General features: G+C 55.1%; 1 protein-coding gene across 1 annotated transcript in view; it reads right to left on the bottom strand.

Annotated features, from left to right (window-relative positions):
* Positions 1–1,133: 1,133 nt before the first annotated feature.
* TRIM9 (tripartite motif containing 9) overlaps positions 1,134–19,376 on the bottom strand; it is a 70,004-nt gene continuing 51,761 nt past the window's right edge. The window contains exons 6-13 of the mRNA XM_074148722.1: positions 16,815–16,972; positions 14,686–14,824; positions 8,871–9,059; positions 6,553–6,594; positions 5,885–5,908; positions 4,179–4,482; positions 3,299–3,461; positions 1,134–1,196 (exon numbers count right to left, since the gene is read on the bottom strand). Of these exons, the coding sequence (XP_074004823.1) occupies positions 1,134–1,196; positions 3,299–3,461; positions 4,179–4,482; positions 5,885–5,908; positions 6,553–6,594; positions 8,871–9,059; positions 14,686–14,824; positions 16,815–16,972 (1,082 nt within the window). The remainder of the gene's footprint in view (positions 1,197–3,298; positions 3,462–4,178; positions 4,483–5,884; positions 5,909–6,552; positions 6,595–8,870; positions 9,060–14,685; positions 14,825–16,814; positions 16,973–19,376) is intronic.

Genomic DNA, 19,376 nt, shown 5'->3' with positions numbered 1-19,376 from the left:
CAGGCGCCCTCGGCACGGGGAACAGGGGCCACCACCTCCCGCTCCTCTCCTGCCTCTGAATTACCAGAAAGTCGGGGTAGAGAGCGGAGGCTGGGGGGGGGACGACAACTGCTGCCGGCAGCAGGGCAGTGGGCACGGATTCCTGAGTGCGTGGCAAAGCTGTGGCCAGCTCTTCTTCCTCCCCATCCCCATCCCCATCCGCATCCTCATCCCTATCTCCATCTCCATCTCCATCTCCATCTCCATCTCCATCTCCATCTCCATCCCCATCCCCATCCCCATCCCCAACCCCGGGCTCCCCGTCAGACCCTCGCTGCGGAATGAATTCTCCTGTGAACGGAAGGACACTATCAGGTAGTATTTAAGGCTAAGTTTTATACGGCGGCGACTATAAAAAAATAAATGCTAATCTCCGAAGAGCCGGGCGAGGGCTCTCCGGCATATGGCTGTGACCTGCGTGCCGGCGCCGGGCTGCGGGGAGCACTCGGTGCCGGACTGAGGTCCCACCGGCACCCAGAGCACCCGGGGACAGGGTGGTCCCCCCCCCAGCCTGCTCCACAGAAATGCTTTGGGGGGGACAAGGGACAGGGCCGGGCGTTTTGGTAAGGACATGGAGACTGACTGGTAATCCAGGACCCACCTCTACACGTGACCGAGGGCGCTCTGCAAAGAAAGGCCACGGGGGAAAAGAAATATCCTGCAAAGTAACGGGGCTGGGGTGGGCGAAAGCTTTCCCGTGGCGGGGGGGGGTCCCTCCTCGGTCCAGCCCCACGGGAGGAGGAAAGCGCTCTGCCGAAAGGAGACAAAATTGCCCCCCCCCCCCCAACTCCAACCCCTAACTCAAAATCAGTAAAACCAAACCTAAAAGCGGACACAGAGGAACATCTCGGGCTACTTAAGTACTTCATCAGCCAAAAAGAGCTAAAGAGCGAAGCGCACACACACAGGACAGCGCGGGAGGGCGGAGATCCGAGAGGGACAAAAGCCGGGTTCTTCCTTCCCGTTTTGCCTCCCTGTCTCCGGCCGGTGGCCCAGCAGGGACCTGGTGGCTCGATGGCCGTCCTCATCCCGCAGGAGGGAAGGGGGCTGGCTCCTCTCATCCTGAAAAGAGGCAGCCGGCTCCGGGAGCATCTTCATGGCATGGCCGAGCGCGAAGTGTAGAATTCGGGGACGGGCAGGCCGGTGTGCAGTGTCACCTGCAACGAGAGACAAAGGGCTCAGCGGCGTCCCTCCAAGTGGCTGGGAAGAGGGAGAACACAGCCCAAGGCATGGCTGCTCCTCCCGCCCTGCCACACGTCCTCCCCGCTGCGGTGAGGCCTGGGAGGGGTGGGAAAGGCTGTCCCCTGGACCACAGTGGTGGCTTCATCTCGCTGCTTCATGACTTGTTTGTGCTGCAGGAGCCCCTGTGCAACTCCAGCGTGAAGTGGGACGGCTGGTACCAGCAATACCAAGCCCCACGTATTCCCAGCTGGCTGCAGAGAGGTGGGACACGGCAGCAGTGGGGTCCTTCTGCAGGTGAGATGGTCAAAAGGGGGCTGAAGGACAGTGAAGCTGCTCAGAAGGAGACCTCCAAGAAGCCCCTGAGCCACGGCCGGGCCGTACGACCGAGGGGACGTGGCTGAGCACCGGTGGGAGGAAGGACCTTCGCAGCAGGAAAGCTGAGCAGCAGCAGGGTGTGGGGCAGGACCATGCTACAGCGTGGGGAGATGCTCAAGTGCAACCTTTAACGCTCCCTTTCAACCCAAACCGTTCTGTGGTTCTATGAGAACGGGAGCCAGGGGTCGGCCTGGCATCACCTGGGGCTGGGGACAGAGACTCTGACACAGGGACAAAGGGAAAGCGGAGAAACGCCAGAGACCTGATGCTGGGAAGGGACACGGGCAGGTTCCCCTGGTACTGACTGACTGGCAGGAGCCAGGTTCTGCAAATTCCCACACACACCGAGGAGCCGCGCGTGGGTAATTCCGTTCCTTCCACAAATACTTCAATTTGGGAGGAAAGCAAAATTCCTTTTTATCGGAACAGCCGCGTTTTCCCCTTCGGATAGAGATTTATAGAAAACTTTGTCTAAAAATACCATTATTTCCCTCCTAATTGGAGTCATTTTTAATTACTCGTACACCTTTGAAGAAGGATAATGAAGGGCTTGGGTTTCTCAGCAGCCTTTTATCAGCGTCCCATGAGAATCCTCTGTTGCCAGGGGATTTAAGCCCTGCCTTGCCCAGTGGAAGCGAAGGAAAGCGGAGGGGCTCTAGGAACGCGCTCGTCTTTTAGGGCTGCCTAAGGGATCCTGGTAGGAATTAAACCCATCACAGAGCAGGGTGGTTTTACCACACCAAGTTAATACAGCAGCCCCTAAAACCAAGATGTGCTTCTTTAATGTTTCCTAATTAAACACCGGGACACTCCGGCAGGGATGCTCTCAGGGTTTGGGATGGTACCCGCCAACCTCCGCTCCCAGTGCTGCTGGAAAACTGGCACTGCCTGGGTACCAGAGCCCAGCACACCCTGTATCCCGATGGACAGCATCCTAATTAATGGATTTCTAATTTACAGAGGCCTCTTGGTGCCTCTGCCCTTGCACAGCCTTTGACACCCCCTGCAGAAGACCACGCCAAAGTGCTCCACACCCTGAAGTCACCCGTTACGTGCAACGTGTCCCAGGATGTGCCTTGTGGGGTGCTGGAGGTGCAAGCGGTGGTAGGGTGGACGTGCCAAAGCCAGGTTGGGTGAACATGGGGGGACTCCTTGGGGGGAGAGGACAGCAGGGATGAAGTTAGTGAGAAGAAAAATGAAAGATGGAAATACCGGCTAGGCCCAGGGAGCCACCACTTGATGATGTTCAGGAGAGCTGAGAGCTTGGGAGAGAGGGAGAGAAAAGGGGGTTTGAAATTCCCCAGAGGAAAACAGGCTTTAAAAGGTGTCCTTCTCCTTGGTAACACTCTTATCTGGGTCCTGGGAGAGCTGGTGAGGCTCTTGTGGGGTATTATCATGAGGCGGAGTTGTCAAACCCCATCAACAAGGAAGGGCTGGAGAACCTTGGTGCTTCATCAACCCTGATGGAGAAACGTGGAGTGGGGAGCTGGAGGCTGCAGCTGCGGCTGCAGAAAGGCCCACCCTGGTTTTAGGGACTCACAGGTGGTTTAGGGTGTAAGTTTAGCTCTTTCCAAGCCATCCCTGCTGCAGAGGAGTCCTCCCCGCTCCACAAAGTCCCCATGCTGCCCAGCACCAACACCCACTGTGGTGACAGCAGCATTAGAGAGCCTGTGGTGCTCCAGTGCACGGTCAAAGCCCATACCTGCACGTTCCTGTTGAGGCTGACTGCGGGGAAGAAGAGGCCTTCCAGGTTCTCAAAGGCGACAGGCCCTTGCTGGTCCTCGTTGATGGAGAATGTCAAGGTTCTCCTGGTCAAATCCAGCAGCACTCCCACCGTGGCGCCTTTCGTTATCCCACCCTCGGTTCTGCGGGGATGAGGAGAAGATCAGAACATCTCCATGACTCAATGTCCCTTGTGCTCCTGGCTCATGGTTAAGGCCATAGACCTCAAAGGATGCTGCTGCTGAACTTCACAGCTCACCCACGAGCCAGGCCATGACCTGCGCCCATCCCAGCCACGCTTGCAAGTCCCTGGGCACCTCCTCAAGCCTCCTATAGAAGTGCTCTTCACTTGCCATGATGTCCCTGAGGACACCAGAGGCTACCAAAGCACCCTGAGGCTACCAGAGCACCCCAGCTACACAACCATGGGGGAAAGCAAGTTGACCTGGGGAGCAAAGCACTTCAAAACCTGCCGACCCTTCAGGGAATGGTCCTTGAGGCTGCAGGAAGGTGACACCAGGCTCTCCCCAAGCTACTGCAAGCTTCAAAGTCCTCAGCCCCACTGTTCCCAGGGGGAACGTGAGTGATAGTTGTGGCAAGGGGATAGAGGCAAACAAAATTTCTCGTTGGACCAGTTGCAAGGCTTTGGTTGCCCATGGGAAGAGTCGCAGTAGGCAGGGAAGGAGGACTGAAGCAAGGCAGAACCAGGGAGGCAGGGACTGTCCTTCCCTTCACCTCCAACAGAGGCGATTAGGAGCGACGTCACCCTTCCCAGCGGCCTGTAGGTGCCACCAAAAAAGCCACGGGCTCCTCCTTGGGCTGCGGTCGCTGGGAGAAAGACCCCGTTGCAGACCACCTACCTGTTGGTGTGGGAATTGTTGTGCATGAACCAGCTCCGGTTATTGTCCACGTACATGGCCCAGGCCTTGTCGTCCTTGCCCAGCATGGCATCCTTCAGGACATCGATGCGTGCCACGCCGAAGGCCGGGTCAGGGTGGTTATCGTACCGATCGATTGACAGCTCCCAGTAATGGAGCCCTTTGGAAAAGCCCGTTTTCCCCAGCACAACCCTGTCATCGTAGCTGTTGCAGGTGACAGTCAGGTTGTCATTAGAGAAGATGATGTCGGCGTGGGCGGAGGAAGGATCGAAAGAAAACCAAGCAACTGGAACACACAAAGGACATCAGGTTAGTCTGGTGGGACCCGGTGGTGGCCACGGGGAGGGGACACGGAACAGCACATGCTTCATGCAGGGCCGAGACGGAGGGGGCAGGCATGGCGGGGGGGGCTCGGGCTGCTGCCCCCCGAGGCGGCGGGGAGAAGCAGGCAGGGAGCTGCCGAGCGGAGCAGGAGCTGATGGAAGGCACCTTCCATCACGGAGGGATGCTTGGAGCTCGTGCGGCTGCAGCCTGGCAGCACGGCTGAGGCTTTAGGGACTGAGTTTTGCTCTGGCTGCTCCTCTGGTGGCCTGTCTGTCTCTGTCCCCTCCCGCCGTCTGTCTGTCTCACCTCCCGAGCCTGCAGGATCCTCGCCACCTCCTAAAATTTGGCCCTAGCAGAAGGAGATGTGTGATCCCAACCAGGTCTCCAGGCTCCAGCTAACAGAACTTATTCCTACAACCAAGGGTTACTCGTGCAAGCAAAGGTTTGCAGGGTCATGGCCAGCGTGGGACGGGGACTGAGGGTCAGTAGATAAACTGGAGCCTGGAGAAGAGAAAGCTCCGGGGAGAACTTAGAGAATCTTCTAGTCCCTAAAGGGGCTCCAGGAGAGACGGGGAGGGACTGTTGATCAGGGAGGGGAGCCATAGGACAAGGGGAAGAGTTTTAGACTGAAAGAGGGGAGATTGAGATGAGATCTGGGGAAGAACTTCTTTGCTGTGAGGGTGGTGAGAGCCTGGCCCAGGTTGCCCAGAGAAGCTGTGGCTGCCCCATCCCTGGAGGGGTTCAAGGCCAGGTTGGACGGGGCTTTGAGCAACCTGGTCTGGTGGGAGGTGTCCCTGCCCAGGGCAGGGGGTTGGAACTGGATGATCTTTAAGGTCCCTTCCAACCCGAACCATTCTGTGATTCTATGAACCATGTGTATTTGAGGGCTGGCAGTCCTGGGGACCAAAAGCACATACAAAGGTCTACATCGACACAGACGCTACGTCACACCGAGAAATCTCCCTGCGGAGCAACCGGCCACACGTAAGACAAGAGCTATGCTCATGGAAAGGCTGGAAAAATGCCCCAAAACCTCCACGACTCTGTACGGATGCTGGTTTAAATGCACGGGACATCGGTCACTGCAAATCTGACAGATACAGTGTCACGTCCTGGACAAGACAGAGGCAACGGGGGTTTCACAAGCCACCAGCCCGGTTCCCCAGGTGGTTTTCTCCAGCGGTCACTGAAAACGGGAACTGACACATCCACAAAACACTCTCAACGCCTGCAGGAGTCAACACGGCTTGAAAAATAAAACACTCGGGTGAGATTGGTTCATCGGTTTATTGGATCGTTCGACAAGACAGCTCACATGCACGCGGCCCCCCCGCTTTCGCCACTTGGCGGGGGCGATTCCGTACCTGCCACCATTTTTTTAATGTCAACTGTGGTCATTCCCAAGGAAAGGCATGCGGGAGAGAAAACAGCACGTCAGGTTGGGTCAAAGAAAGGAAGGAGAAAAACCATTTCTGCTTGCCTGCTTCTCCAGCGAGCGCAGGGACCTCTCAGCGTTTTGCGTCAAGGTGGGGAGAGACGGAGGGAGGACGGGCTCGGGATGCCCGAGGAGGGAATCCCGATGGATGGGGGATTCCCATCTCCCGGGGGATGAACGGGCCTGGCCCTGCAAGCAGGTACCACCAACCCCTCGCTCCAATTAACTGCAGAGGGGCTAATCACCTCCTCGGCATTCGGCCCACGTTAATCAACTGGGACACGTATTGCTTTGAGCGGGAGGATCAGTTCTTAATTAAAGGGCCGTTTCCAGAGCACTGATTTCAAGCTTCTCTTTAAAACCATACGGGGGAAAACTTAAAAATGCCTTTAGATCATCTGGCAATGGAATAATAAACTGTTCCTCCTCCGAATTTGCCTACTGCCAGGACATCCGAGAGCACCCTGCAAGCAGGGCACGCGCAAGAAATGCTCCTCGCTCCCCGGAGAAAAGTTACAAGATTTAAAAAGAGAAAAAAAACCCAAAGAGATGAGCAACAGGGAGTAGGTGCCGGTGAACGGTAATAAATATACTTGCCTAATTGAGAGTAAGGCGTTCCTTGGGTCTCAAAATTGCATCCTATAAAGAGATACTACATTTCACACATCACAGCTAAAGAAACAACGACCGCCTGAAAAACGCTCCTGAGCATTTAACCTTTAATTAAGCATCCAGCCGGCCACGGGAGGCCTGATTCATTAAAAGCCAGAGAGCACGGAGAGGGGTTGCAAATCTGACCCGTGAGTTTGGCTGTTGGCCGTTTTGGTGAGGCTCACCCTCTGGGACTTGGGGGGATGTTCTGCTCTTTCACGGCCAGATCCCATCACGGCCTTCAAGAGCATCAAGGCTGATCACTACCTGTTTGGGATGCCAAATTGTTGGAATTTTAGCCTTAGGCAGGGAATTTTAGCCTTGGCAGAGTATCTTGGCCGCTTGGTGAGTATCCTCTAGATCGACCATCAGTTAAATAACTTAAAAAAACCCCACCCCCACCCCTTGGAGGACAGGGACTGATGGAAGAAGAGCAGCCGCTGGTGTGTCTGGGGAATAGGGACCACCGAGCACCCAGAGGGCAGCGGGCTGTAGCTTTGGGGGTGGTGGTACAGACGGGATGAGTCTGGGTGCCCTTCATCCTCCTGCCACTGGGCTGTGCCTGGCCACTGGCCACAAACACCTCCTGGGAGCCGAACTGCTGTCGGGGACCGATCCTGGAGCTTGTCCCCACCAGGAGGAGAGGGCAACATGAAGTCCCACATGGGCACTGCAGGGGAGGGGCATGCAGGAAGGGTGCTGGATTTTAAGGATACCCCTGTCTAGCTCTATGACTGGTTTTTTCACCTCTCCTCAGGCAAAGAAGCCGGTTTTTCACCCTGCTGACATGGGGTGTTGGTGGGAAAGCATCTGGCCGCGGTTGTGGTCCATGGTGAGGGCCAAGCAGCAGCTCCTGAGGCTGTTTTAATGAATCGTGCCCCGTGTGCCTGGGCTCAAAAAGTGGTTTTCGAGGTCTCCGCGCATCGCTATGATACAAGTTCACCTGAGCGACACCCGGGCACACTCCGGACCCTGTTTCGCCTTGCCCCACCACCCCAGACTGTGGCTGCAGAGGTCCATAACCCCCCCCCCCCGCCCCCCAACAAGTATCGTTCTCGGCCATCGCAGCGGATCTCGGACACAAAGTAAGAAACGTCCGTAACAGAACAGAGTTCAAGCCATTAGCGCACAGCAGTACGATGAGAAAAACAAAAACCAAACACAAAAAAGCACAAAGAAAAGAAATTTGCAGTCGTGTCCTCCCCCCCCCCCCAGTTATTTTGGCAAGGGTCATGCTGCAGCATTCCTCATTCCGGGTGATGGGATGGAAACCAAACAATCGGGGGCCCCCATTCTTCCTGGGCTTACACCAGAGGAAGCTGTGAATTACTCCACTGGAGCCCGTGGAGTGGTGTAAATCCAGAGCGGGTGGAAGAATCAGGGCCCAGGATCTTTAGCAACGGAAGGATGTGCAAAGACTGGTTAGAAAACAGCTCGGAGAGATCGCACTGTGCCCGCGGCTCCTTCGCTGGCCACCCGAGACCATCACTCGTTCTGCCTCTACTGCCTACGTCCCACCACAGCCCCCCAGGATGGGCTCAAAGCGCTCGTCAAAGCTGCCAGAGGAGAGAGGTGTCACGGGAGCGGTTTCCTCTGCTCTGCAGAAAACAGGACTTTGATAGGATCAGGTCTGGTTTTGCAAAAGCCGAGCCCGGTGCTCAAAAGCTGAGCGGCCGAGAGCCCACATCCTCGGGGTCTCGGGAAGCCAGACTGCAAGGGGTTGGTGACCTGGCCTTAACAGACCTTGCTCGCATCTAGACTCGCTTCCTTTTTAAGAGGGGTCTAGATTTAATCGAGCAAACTCATTTCACCGAACAAATCTCACGGCAGAGGCTGCGTTTTCTGGCTGTACAGGGAAAGGGAACCATCGAGATGTCCCCACAGGTTTCTCCCAGGGAGGCCCTGTTCTTCTGACTGTCCCCAGACACAAGATCTACGCAAACTGGAGAGGAGGGACCTGCTCTGCTGGCTGGCTGGGCAAAATGGTTCAGCCCTGGGGAGAACAGCACCCACGTTAAGGAGTTACTGTGCTGCTCCCTCACCCCACGCCTGAAACTATGCTGGGAGGTAGAGATGAACACACCAGGAGAACCGGGCCACCGAAAGTCCCTCCGCGGCCACCGAGACAAACAGAAGGAGCTGCCCCCCGCCCCTGCCATCCGCATGTTATGGGCAAAACAAAAACAACGGAACAAAACAAACAAATACTTTGAAGATGCCCAGAAGCACAGACGAAGAGGAAATGCCAGAGGCGCTCGGCTCACCAGCTGAATTCAGGGACTGTAAAGAAGAATGCAAGCTCAGCTGGTGGGCCGAAGATCTTAGCTCAAAGTAGGATCTCCCCGGAAAGCTGGGTTGTAGATTAAGGGTGGAGGAGAAAGGACTCATTCTACGAAGCTGCGATCTTTCCAAAGGCACTGGAAAAGGGAGGGTCTGTTCTTCTGACTGCGTGTCTAAACGTAAGATCAATGCAAACTAGAGATCAGAAATGGGGTCTGCTGGAGGGTGTCGCTCCATCGCCCCCCGAGACCGGACCTCGGAGGAGAAACGTCTGGTGCTCTGCAACCCAGCGAGACCCTCCAGGAAAGCTTTGCCTCTGACAGTATCGGCAATAAAACCGTATTTTTCCATCTTCCAACACGTTTCCACGTCACCGTGACAAATGCAATACGCTTTTCTTTAAAAGGGGGAGAGTCCTGCACCTCTTCACGGTAACGCACCTAAAAAAATTCACAAGTTACCACGCACTCTTCCCATCGCTCTTTAGTAAAACTCATACCTTTTTGTGCACAATAATTAGCGGCTGGTAATGCTGAAAGGCATTTGGCAGGGCTGTACTAAGCTGTATTGCCCTAAGTACCACCAAGCACCCACCTTACTCAAAGGTTGTTCGGGATGTTGTGTTCTTGGTATCCCTGTGTACCTGTCAAAACACATCTGAGCCTTACAGTAAGAATTTAACTCATGGGATTCACAGCAAAATGTCAGAGTAGAAAGAACCTCTCGGGGTCGTGGGTTTCCGTTCCCCGCTACCACAAACGGTCACCTCCTGCAATTTCTTCCCTAGCCTTGTCAAAGGGTGTGTTAACATGAAAATGTGGAATCCACCATCCTCCACACACTCAGATCAGTTGAACACCCAAACGCTGTATTCCCAGCCTTCCCATCTCAGCTGGGAACACAGACTGAGCTGGAAATCACGTTAAAACAGATAAAAGGAAGCATTTCTTTACACAGTGGATTGTAACTTCTGCAACCTGCTGCTGTGTGAGGCTGTGGAAGCAAAGAGTGTCAGTGGGTTCACACAGGGGTTAGAGAAATTCTTGCACAACAGGTCAATAAATGGAGCTGAAGGTTAGGGAAGGACATGTCCTCCAACATCTACCAAGAGAAGAACGACTACCAAGAGTAGCCGGGCTCATGGCTCGCCCTAACCAGCATCTCAGGTTCCTACAGCTCCTTGTAGCCCATCTCCCCTTGGTCACCCCTTTCCAAAAACCTCTGGTTAAAAAGCCCTGGTTGCTGCTGAGGGTCACTCCGTGGCTGGTGAGGAACTTGAAGTTGTGTCTCAGCTGAGGAACTGGGCTTGAAAGAGGAGAAAAGCTTCTGGTGCTCAACCAGGCTGGGGAAGGGCTCTCTGGCTGTGGTGGCCCAGCCCCTTTGCCACATCTCCAGGGGGGTAGAGGTGGCCAGCAGAAGCTGCTTGTGGTGTTGGCAGAACCGGCCAAGTTTGGGAACCCGGGAGAGGGGACAGCAGGGCACAGAGTGTGACAAGCCAGGCTTCCCTCCCTGATCTTCTGCTCCTAGGCTTGTGTCTCACCAAAGAAACAAGAAGCCAAGGGAGAGAGGAGACACGGCTCTTCCTCTTGTGCATGGCTGCAGGCAGCATGGGCAGCACGTGCCCAGGAGAGCGTGGCTGAAGGCATGAAGGAGCCCAATGGAAGGGCCAAGGTGTGGGCAGTCAAAAGGAGCTGGGGAAGGGTAAGAAGGGAGCAGCAGGTTTTGGCAGGAGGGAGGGAGAAGCTCTGCCCAAGCCAGGAGTGCAGATATGGGCCCCTTCAGCACTGCCCAGCTCCTCTTCTCCATCTCCACCTGGCTTGAATTGGTCCTTCATCTCACCACCCACCTTGCTGGACAGTCCGTGGAAAGAAACAACACTGGAGGGACTTGGAAGCCATCTCAGAAATCCTTGTAGAGAAAAGCAGCCCAACAGCCAGCTCACCTGCAGACTCCAATCCCACCACAACTGGAAAGTCTCCTCTGTTCCTTGTCACAGTGCATTAACTCCCTGTTCCTGGGGGTGGCCATTTGCATCCCACCATGACCAGCAGACCAGAGCCAGGGGTTTCTGAAAAGCCCCTCAGAGGCTGCTCTTGCTGCAGCCATGAATGCACCAAGGAACCGTTGGTTGGTTGAACTCAAAGCCAGATTGGACGGGGCTTTGAGCAACCTGGTCTAGTGGGAGGTGTCCCTGCCCAGGGCAGGGGGTTGGAACTGGATGATCTTTAAGGTCCCTTCCAACCCAAACCGTTCTGTGATTCTATGATCAAGCCTGCAGTGGTTGTCCTGGGAGGCACTGGCTAAGATGTGACAGGGCAAGAGGTCCTCCCAGGTGAAACAGCCTGACACCAGCTAGGGAGAGGACACAGTTCAAGGTAAGAACCACTGCCTTCAGCCCTTGCTGCCATTTGGCTGTGCTGATGATGAGGATCTTCATCCCTGGGAAGCCCCAAAGGGCCCAGCAGGTGGGAAGGGCTCTGGGACACAGACCTTCTCCCAGCCAGGAGCCACCTTACCCTGCTGGTGGCACCAAGCACCAGCTTGAAAGAGTCAATGGCAATTTCCTCAGCTGGAAAACGTGGTTTCCTTTGGGATGAGCAGGAGAAGACGTGCCATGCCATGGGCTGGGAAGGTGCTCTGCAGCTTGCTGTAGGTTTGTGGTGTGCTGACTTCCCCTGGCACGTTCTCCTCAGTGCTGGCTGCCTCGTCTTGGCTGGGAAGGACCAGAAAGGCATACCTGCAGAGGCCCAGACACAATTTTACCCACTTCTCATCCTCGCTCTCTTCAGATGCTGAGAACCTGTGAGATGTTTCACTCCCTGCTAACCTCTACAGCCCATATCACCGCTCACCGAAGACTCCACTCAACTTCCATGGGCTGTGGATGAGGATCTTGTGTGCTAGGACCAGAAGCCAGCTTTTAAATAACATCCTTGAAACGGAATTCCTCCTAACCACTTACAGCAGCTGTGTTGGGAGAGATGTTCTCTTCCTATGGAGCCCGTCTCTTCTTTTGTCCCCTCTTCCCGCACGAGCACTTTGCAGGGAGCTGCAGAGCGTGGCTGAAGGGGAAAGCTAAGCCTCCTTCAGACAAAATAGCACTTAAAGGCCTAATGCTGCTGTAAAGGCCAGAAATAAAAGCCTAACCAGGAGCTGTGATGTGCGAGGCGGCTCTATTCAACGAGTTACTCGGATATCCGGAAGCTGCTCAGAGACATAATTTAATTCACTTTTGAGTCCAGAAAGCTCAGGCGGCCTCTAAAAGCAGAAAATGCTCCAGGCCCATTTGACTTTTTCTCCTTCTTTCTTTCTTTCGTGCCGGAATAACAACCGCAAAAGCCCGTTCGGTGAAAAGGCTGAAGGCGGCAAACTTTCATGCGATGCTCAGAAGAGTGAAATGTGTTTGGGTGGCACCGAGCAAGGCACCAGCCCCGAGCACAGCCCGCCCTGCTGGGACCAGGAACAGCTATTTTCGCCCAGGTTCCTTCATATTTTGGAGCTGCACAACAGGCGAGCTCGGCTCAGCAGTGAAAACACCTAAGAGAGGATAGCAGAGCTGGAAAGATCATAGCGAGGATGCTGCAAGCTCCTGGCTGGGATGAGTTAAAGCCCAACTGGTTTTAGTTAGGAAACTGTGTCTCAAATGGGTCTTATGAGACACAAATGTGATGAGATGTCCCCCCTGTACTGGGCACTGGTGAGGCCCCACCTTGAGGGCTGCATCCAGTTTTGGGCCCCTCATGACCAGAAGGACATTGAGGGGCTGGCATGAGTCCAGAGAAGGGCAACGGAGCTGGTGAGGGGTCTGGAGCACAAGTCTCGTGAGGAGCAGCTGAGGGAGCTGGGGGTGTTCAGCCTGGAGAAAAGGAGGCTGAGGGGAGACCTTCTCGCTCTCTACAACTCCCTGAAAGGAGGGTGTAGCCAGAGGGGGTCAGTCTCTTCTCCCAAGGAACAGATGATGGGACAAGAGGAAACAGCCACAAGTTGATCCAGGGGAGGTTTAGGATGGATATTAGGAAAAATTTCTTCACTGAAAGGGTTGTCAAACCTTGGAAGAGGCTGCCCAGGGAAGTGGTGGAGTCACCATCCCTGGAGGTATTTAAAAGCTGGGCAGACGTGGTGCTGAGGGACATGGTTTAATGATGGTTTTGTCAGTGTTGGGTTGATGGTTGGACTCGATGATCTGAAAGGTCCCTTCCAACTTGGACAATTCTGTGATTCTATGAGAAGCCAAAGCTCTGCTGTCTCCTGCAAAGGCTGGTGAAGTTGGGTAGTGAAGGGAGTGAGAACTGTTGACCTCCAGGCTTTGAAAGCAGTCCTGGCCAGCCCAGCACGGGGTTGGAGTTGGTTGTCCCATCCCTGCATCTCCAGAGGAACCCTGCAGCTTCCTTGATGCTGGTGCCCAGCTTTGCAAACCTGCACACAGCTCTCAGACGGACATGCTGAGGCTTTTGTGGCCCATGATTTGAGTTTTCTGCCTCTCATGTGGGAAGGATTTGTCCAAGGTTTGCTCTCCACTCTACCTCTGTCACGTGCGAGTCCCATTCCTTGCTGACCTGTCCTGCCCATGCATCCATGCCCTTTCCAAACTGGAACCACTCTCTCCTGCAGATGAGTGCAGGCAATCAAGTGAAAATGCTCTGCATAACCTCCTTTCTCTGCTTTTCTCTTCTATTCTTTCAGCAGAAATCCCTTTTTCCTCCTTGCTCAAAGCCACCAGAGATGCTCCGTGGCAAGAAGGCTCTCATCCTTCTTCCACCCCCACCAGCAGCCCCAGGAGCTGTGTGTGTCCCCTCCTGACCCCAACCTGCGTCTGCCAGGGCTGCGGGGACGCGCTGCTGCTCTCGAGCCAGCTGCCAGCCAGGTCTGGTAATTCTGGTAAATAAAAGCTTCACACAGGTTGGAAAATGGAGATTTTTAGTTTGGGAGTAAGGAAAAGGCATTCCACCAAGCGTGGAAAACTCCCACGGAGGGGTTTCTTTCCTGGCAGCAAGGCTACAGGGAGGCAGACGTGCTGGCGGGGGCTGATTCCTTCCTTTCCCGGGCCGCATCGCCCGCTGGTTCCGACTCCCACCTTGTTTCTCGGAGCCAGCCTTACGTCTCTCCCACCTGCGTGGCAGAAACAAGCCAATTTTCCATGACGGATTAAGTGCCTGGTGTGACAAATGTACTTAAAGTCAGGCGGGGAGACTCCTCCGCAACCTGCAAGGGGTTGTTTAATATTCCAACCCAGCGCCTGCTGGGGTGGGGGCGATGCAGACGATGCCGGGGTGGCCCTGTGGGTCGGCAAGGACATCCGTGTGGCCCCACGGTCCCTCTGCCCTGCACTGCCAGGGGGTGAAGGGGACATCGTGCGGTGCCGGCATTGTGCAGCCACGCACAGCCCTCCGTGTCTCAGGGGCGATGTTGACAGCGTTGTTTTGTTTTAAGTGGAATTAATGAAAACATCTGAGCTTCCCTTCGTGTCACACAAACCCTGCTGCAAGCAAATTTTAAATACCTCTCTGCGGGATGCCTCTCGCTGTACCCACACTGCTCCTCCCCAAAGAACATCGTCTACAAAGGAAAGGGGCCGGGGAAAGGGGAAGAGAGAAATCCTGGTACTGCTCAAGGTTCCTGACACAACTTTTCCTCTTCCCATCAGCGCTGGGATTTCCTGCAACGATGGCTGAGGAACTGGGGGACCAGCCGAGCGGTTCCCTCCGTGGCGATGCTAAGCTCGGGGGTGCTGGATGGGCCCCACGGCTGCGTGGGAGCTGTGTCCAAGCGTGTGGGGCTGGAGCTGGGGCAACGCCTTACCCTCGGATGTCTGGAGGACCAGGGTCTTGCTGTAGGGGCTGACGCCTGTTTTGTTGAAGGCTTTGACGCGCGCGCTGTAGGTGCTGTTGAAGTGAAGCCCGTCCACCGTGCACATGGTCTCCTTGCCCACGTACACCTCCTGCAAAACAAGCACAATTAATGCCCAGAGCACGGAGTCCCGGGGGTGACACACAGGGTTCAGCCACGCTTTGCCACCTGGGCCAGACTTAGGAGCACTGGATACGGCCAAAGCAGAGCGAAGGGGCCCTATGATTTGTTCCTTGACAATACCGGGCCATAAAACCAGTTTCTGTAGGGGAAGGAGATGCAGCTCCTACGCGACCAAGTCATGAGGCATCAATCCCAGCCAAGCTCCCACTGGATCCCGGAGAATCTCTGCCAGAGAGAGGAATTTATACAGACTGAGCCCAGGACAGGGAAAAAAACCTTGCAGAAAACAATTTTCCAGGCTCTTGGGTGTCAGGATCAAAGTGTTCCTTGAAAGAGAACAAGGTGATGACACTGAATGGGCGCTGACTCACCGGCATCTCACCCTTCTGCTGCTGTAACCCCGCTCAAAGGAACGGAGCTGGGCGAGGGGGGACAGCAGTGAACAGTCCTACAGGGCTACCCAAACACACAGCTCACAAAACCTTGACCTGCAATCAGCAGATCCCACGACATAACCCTGTTTGCTGCCCTTTGCAGGGCAGATGGAGGCTCCCACTTCCAGAGCCCGCTCTGCTTCGCTGCCCGAGATGTTGGGAGACGCTGGGCGACGCGGGGCTGCTGCTTCCAGAGCCAAGGCTCTGGAATGGGGCCCCTTTCCTTGCAGGTGGGTGATGATCTTAAAAGGTCTCTTGCACCCATCAGATTCTACAATTCTACATCCCCAGAGCGTATAGGGGTGCCTGCAGCCCCCCTGCGCTGCAGAGTAGAGGTGATGGCTTCCATCCCTGTTGAGGGGGGCTGGGAGCAGCCCAAGCCACAGCGGACCTGGGAACGGTGATGGTCAGTGATCAGGGTCAAGGAGCACAATGTAGGTGTCCTAACGGACTGAGAGAGATTGGTGACAGGATGCTAAGGTGGCCTTGGTCACCCCCAGAGCTCTCCTGTAGCTGGTACGGCTCCCACTTCACCACCCCTTTGTGGTGCAAGGAGCCCCTTTGTGGCTTGATGCCCAAAAGCAGGGTTCTCTTGCCTCAGGACAACGTCCCAGTCTCTCCTGCCTGTTTGTGTGGGAGGTAACTAACACGCTGGGCTACACACTGACCTGTTCTCGGCAGGGACTGTCACCTGTACAACAGGCAAATCGCTGCCTGACATGGTCAGGTCACTGCTTTCAGGGAGGAGAGTGGCTCAGTGATTTGAGAAGCCAGAGACACCTCCCTTCGTGACACCAGCCATGTCCCATCGGCTGGAGCAACCCTCTCTAACCCCAGCAGCAGGAGTACCACGCACATCCAACCTCTTTCCCACTGCTGGTGGGACGAGAGAAGACTGGTGCGCTGGGGAATTGCCTGTGCTGAGCCTTGGGCTTCCCAAACCCAGCCTCCTGCTCCCTTCTCTCTCCAGATGCCACCCATTTCACCTCTTCTCTGCCTCGATTCTGCTCTGGCTCCTGCCCACCTGAGTTTCTCGTGGATGAATTCAGAAAATGCGATGGGCTGGTCCCTGTACCCGCTCTCGGTGGATGCGAACACACCAGGGTAATTATCAGCGTGTCGGATCAGGGAAAAATAATATTTTAATTGTGTAATTACAGCAATTTAAGAGCCCTCAGGCCTTAAACACCTCTGCTTGCTGGCAGCTGGCAAACCATGAGCCTTTCATGGCAATTAGCATACCTTGCATGAAATATTCAGCAACCTAAAAAGAAGGAGCTTCAAATATGTTCTTTCCATTTGCAAGTCGTATTGGTACCTGGAAAGGTATTTCCACCCCCTCAAATAACCTTGCCCCCCAAAAGAGCCCGCAGCTTGTCTGCACCCTCAAGCTTCCCTGGGTATCTCAGCAGCGAGTCTCGTGTTTCCAGGGAAGGAGAGGACTTGCAAAAAAGCCCAGGGAACTCTCTGGAGCCAGGAGCGACACCTCGCCGCCGGGACCGGCTTCGTGCTCCGAGAACTTACCCTGAACTGGCCACCGTTGCCGTCGTCAAGCTCCAGGATGTAGCCTTCCACCTGCACCGTGGACAAGGGGGGCTGCTTCCAGGACAAGGTGGCACTGTTGTTATGGGTGCAACACTCCTCCAGCTGCAGGATGGGGGGGGCCGGCACTGGGGAGGAAACTAAACACAAATTAGTGTAAGCCTGGCTGCTAGCACCACAGAGGAGGAGCAGGGGGAGAGCGGCAGCAGGCACGATTCAGCTGGAGCATGGAGGATGCATTTATGGCCTTGGAAGGCAGCACAAGGGATGTAACTGCGACCTCATGGGTGGTGGTGGTGGTGGGGAAGCAGAAAGGACCGTTCTCCAACCGAGCTCCACCAAATTCCTCCACCCCACAGTGGGGTGAAGCTGATTTCCCCAGAGCTTCTCTGCTTCCTTCCTGGATTTTTAATGCATTTTGGTGAAATACGGCAGCGCGACAATATACCTGGTGTAGAACTGCCTGGAGTCTTCGCAGCAGCCGGTCCCAAACCTGGGACACACTCTGCAGAGCTGCTTTTCTCTACAACTCTGCTTTGCCACCAAACTCACCGCCACAAAACAAGCGATGCCGCAGCAGCAGAGACGAGCCTCGGGACCTGCAGAACAGGGACTACCTGATCTTTTTGCCACGGTAGAGTTTATTCTAAAAAGGGGAGGCGATCGCAGGAACCGCGAGACTTGGTGAAGAGCTGAACGTGTCCCTCAACGGTGCTGTTTTAGTGCCGGGGAGTGACAGCCCTTGACCTGCCAAAAAACGCTCAGGGTCCTTCCACGCCGTCCCAAGCAGAGCAGCCACTCTGGGGGTTCCTGTGGGACCCCAGGGTTGTCCCCTCCGCCAGCTCTTGCTGCTGAGCACCTCCCGGGGAGGGACAAGAGGCGTGAGCACAGTTCAGGGAGGTCTCCAAACAGGCACCAGACTGTCCCTGTCCTCGGCCTCCGCACGCCGCTGGAACCACAGCTGGGAGGCTGTGCACCCTGCAGCCTCCTGCCAGCTACAGAGGGGACATCAAGGACTGTCAGGGCTTTTTCTGCTCAGACTGATGAGTAAGAGTAAGAATAAGACTAGAAAATTAATATTAATAACACTAAAGAACCAGTATTGATCCCGATACCAATATAAAATACCCCAGGACTATCCCCATCCCATCCCACCCCATCCCATCCCAGGAAGCTGTGCACTCCCCGCAGGGACAGCCAATGTGGGACCCTGCGAGCGCTGCGGCTTCGGGAGGAAGGGAAGGGCTCAGGGCTCCGGCACCGGGACAAGGAGATCTCAGGGTGGCAGCCATCGAGGGAGAGAGAGAGAGAGAGAGAGAGAGAACTCCTCAGCAAACTTTGTCATTTCCATGGAATGTGCCGTTCATGGTATGAAATAACCCTGTTGGCAGCTTGGGTCAAGTGCCCGGGTCTCGCTCCTCCTCATCCCCACACCTGGGGAGCTGGAAACACTGAGACCTTGAATTCTGCATCCCATAATGGGGTCTAAAATAAGTATTTTCACAAATTCATCCACTAGAGTCTTCTAAAAGTGCAGTTTTCCCAAGCATTAGAAGAGACCTCACTGAAAAGTAAAATTACTGAAAGTGAAATTAATCCTGTGTGGCTCAAACCAGGACACAGGGACAGCTCTCCCAAACCTCCTCTCAGCAGAGCTGCTCATCCTCCATCCTCATCCTCACTGCCCAAAGTCCAACAAGAGCCAGTGAAAAAAAGACATGGAGAATAAAGACAAGATGTGGAGGAGCCACGGATGCCTGGGAGAGAAAAGATGGACTCGCTGGCAAAGGTTCACTGTTCACCACCTCCCTCTGCGATTCCTCCACCTCCTGGGTTGGATCCTCAGGAATCACCAGGCTGAAGGCCTGGAGAAACCGAGCGGAGAAAGGCCTTGTGTTACAGCTAATAAAGCAGAAGGGATGCTGTGATGGATGCGGGATGCCCTGTCCCTATTAGTCACCTCTGCTCTTTATTGAGACCCCTGGGGTTGACCCGTTTCTCCTGGTGCTGTGACATGGTAGGGATCCAAACCCAACCTTCTGCAAAGTCTACAGAAGGCAACGATTTATTTCCACAGGGAGGGCGAGGGGAGAGGAGAGGAGAGCCTCCATCAGCTCTGCCCTGCTTCCACAGAGGAGGGCGGGCGGCTAAACCCGCAGCAGATTTGCTCTTATTAATTAAAAATAACCCTCTGGGCTAAATTGAGAGAAGGGAGGGCAGGAACACGCTAACGTCTCCACGACTGGTGTGTAAGCAAAAGAGTATCCCAGCCCTCCCTGCGTTTAGCTCCTCTTGCGATCAAAACTCGTTATTCACACTTCAAATTAACTGCCTGGCTAACGATGAGCATCTGGGAGCGCTCCCAGCAGCCCTGCCCAAGGCCCCCTTCTCACCGCAGTGAACACCAGTGGGGCGGTTATTTGAAGATGCTCGTTATCGTTACCGAGGACGTGGGTCAAGAGCCGCTGAGAAATTCTGGGGTGGGCAAATGGCTCCCCGAGTCAGGACACCCAGCCCTGACGGCAACGAAGAGCCCTGCCAGAC

The sequence above is a fragment of the Numenius arquata genome, chromosome 6, assembly GCF_964106895.1.
Source record: "Numenius arquata chromosome 6, bNumArq3.hap1.1, whole genome shotgun sequence".
NCBI lineage: Eukaryota > Metazoa > Chordata > Aves > Charadriiformes > Scolopacidae > Numenius > Numenius arquata.
This window is presented reverse-complemented; position numbering and strand designations above follow the sequence as displayed.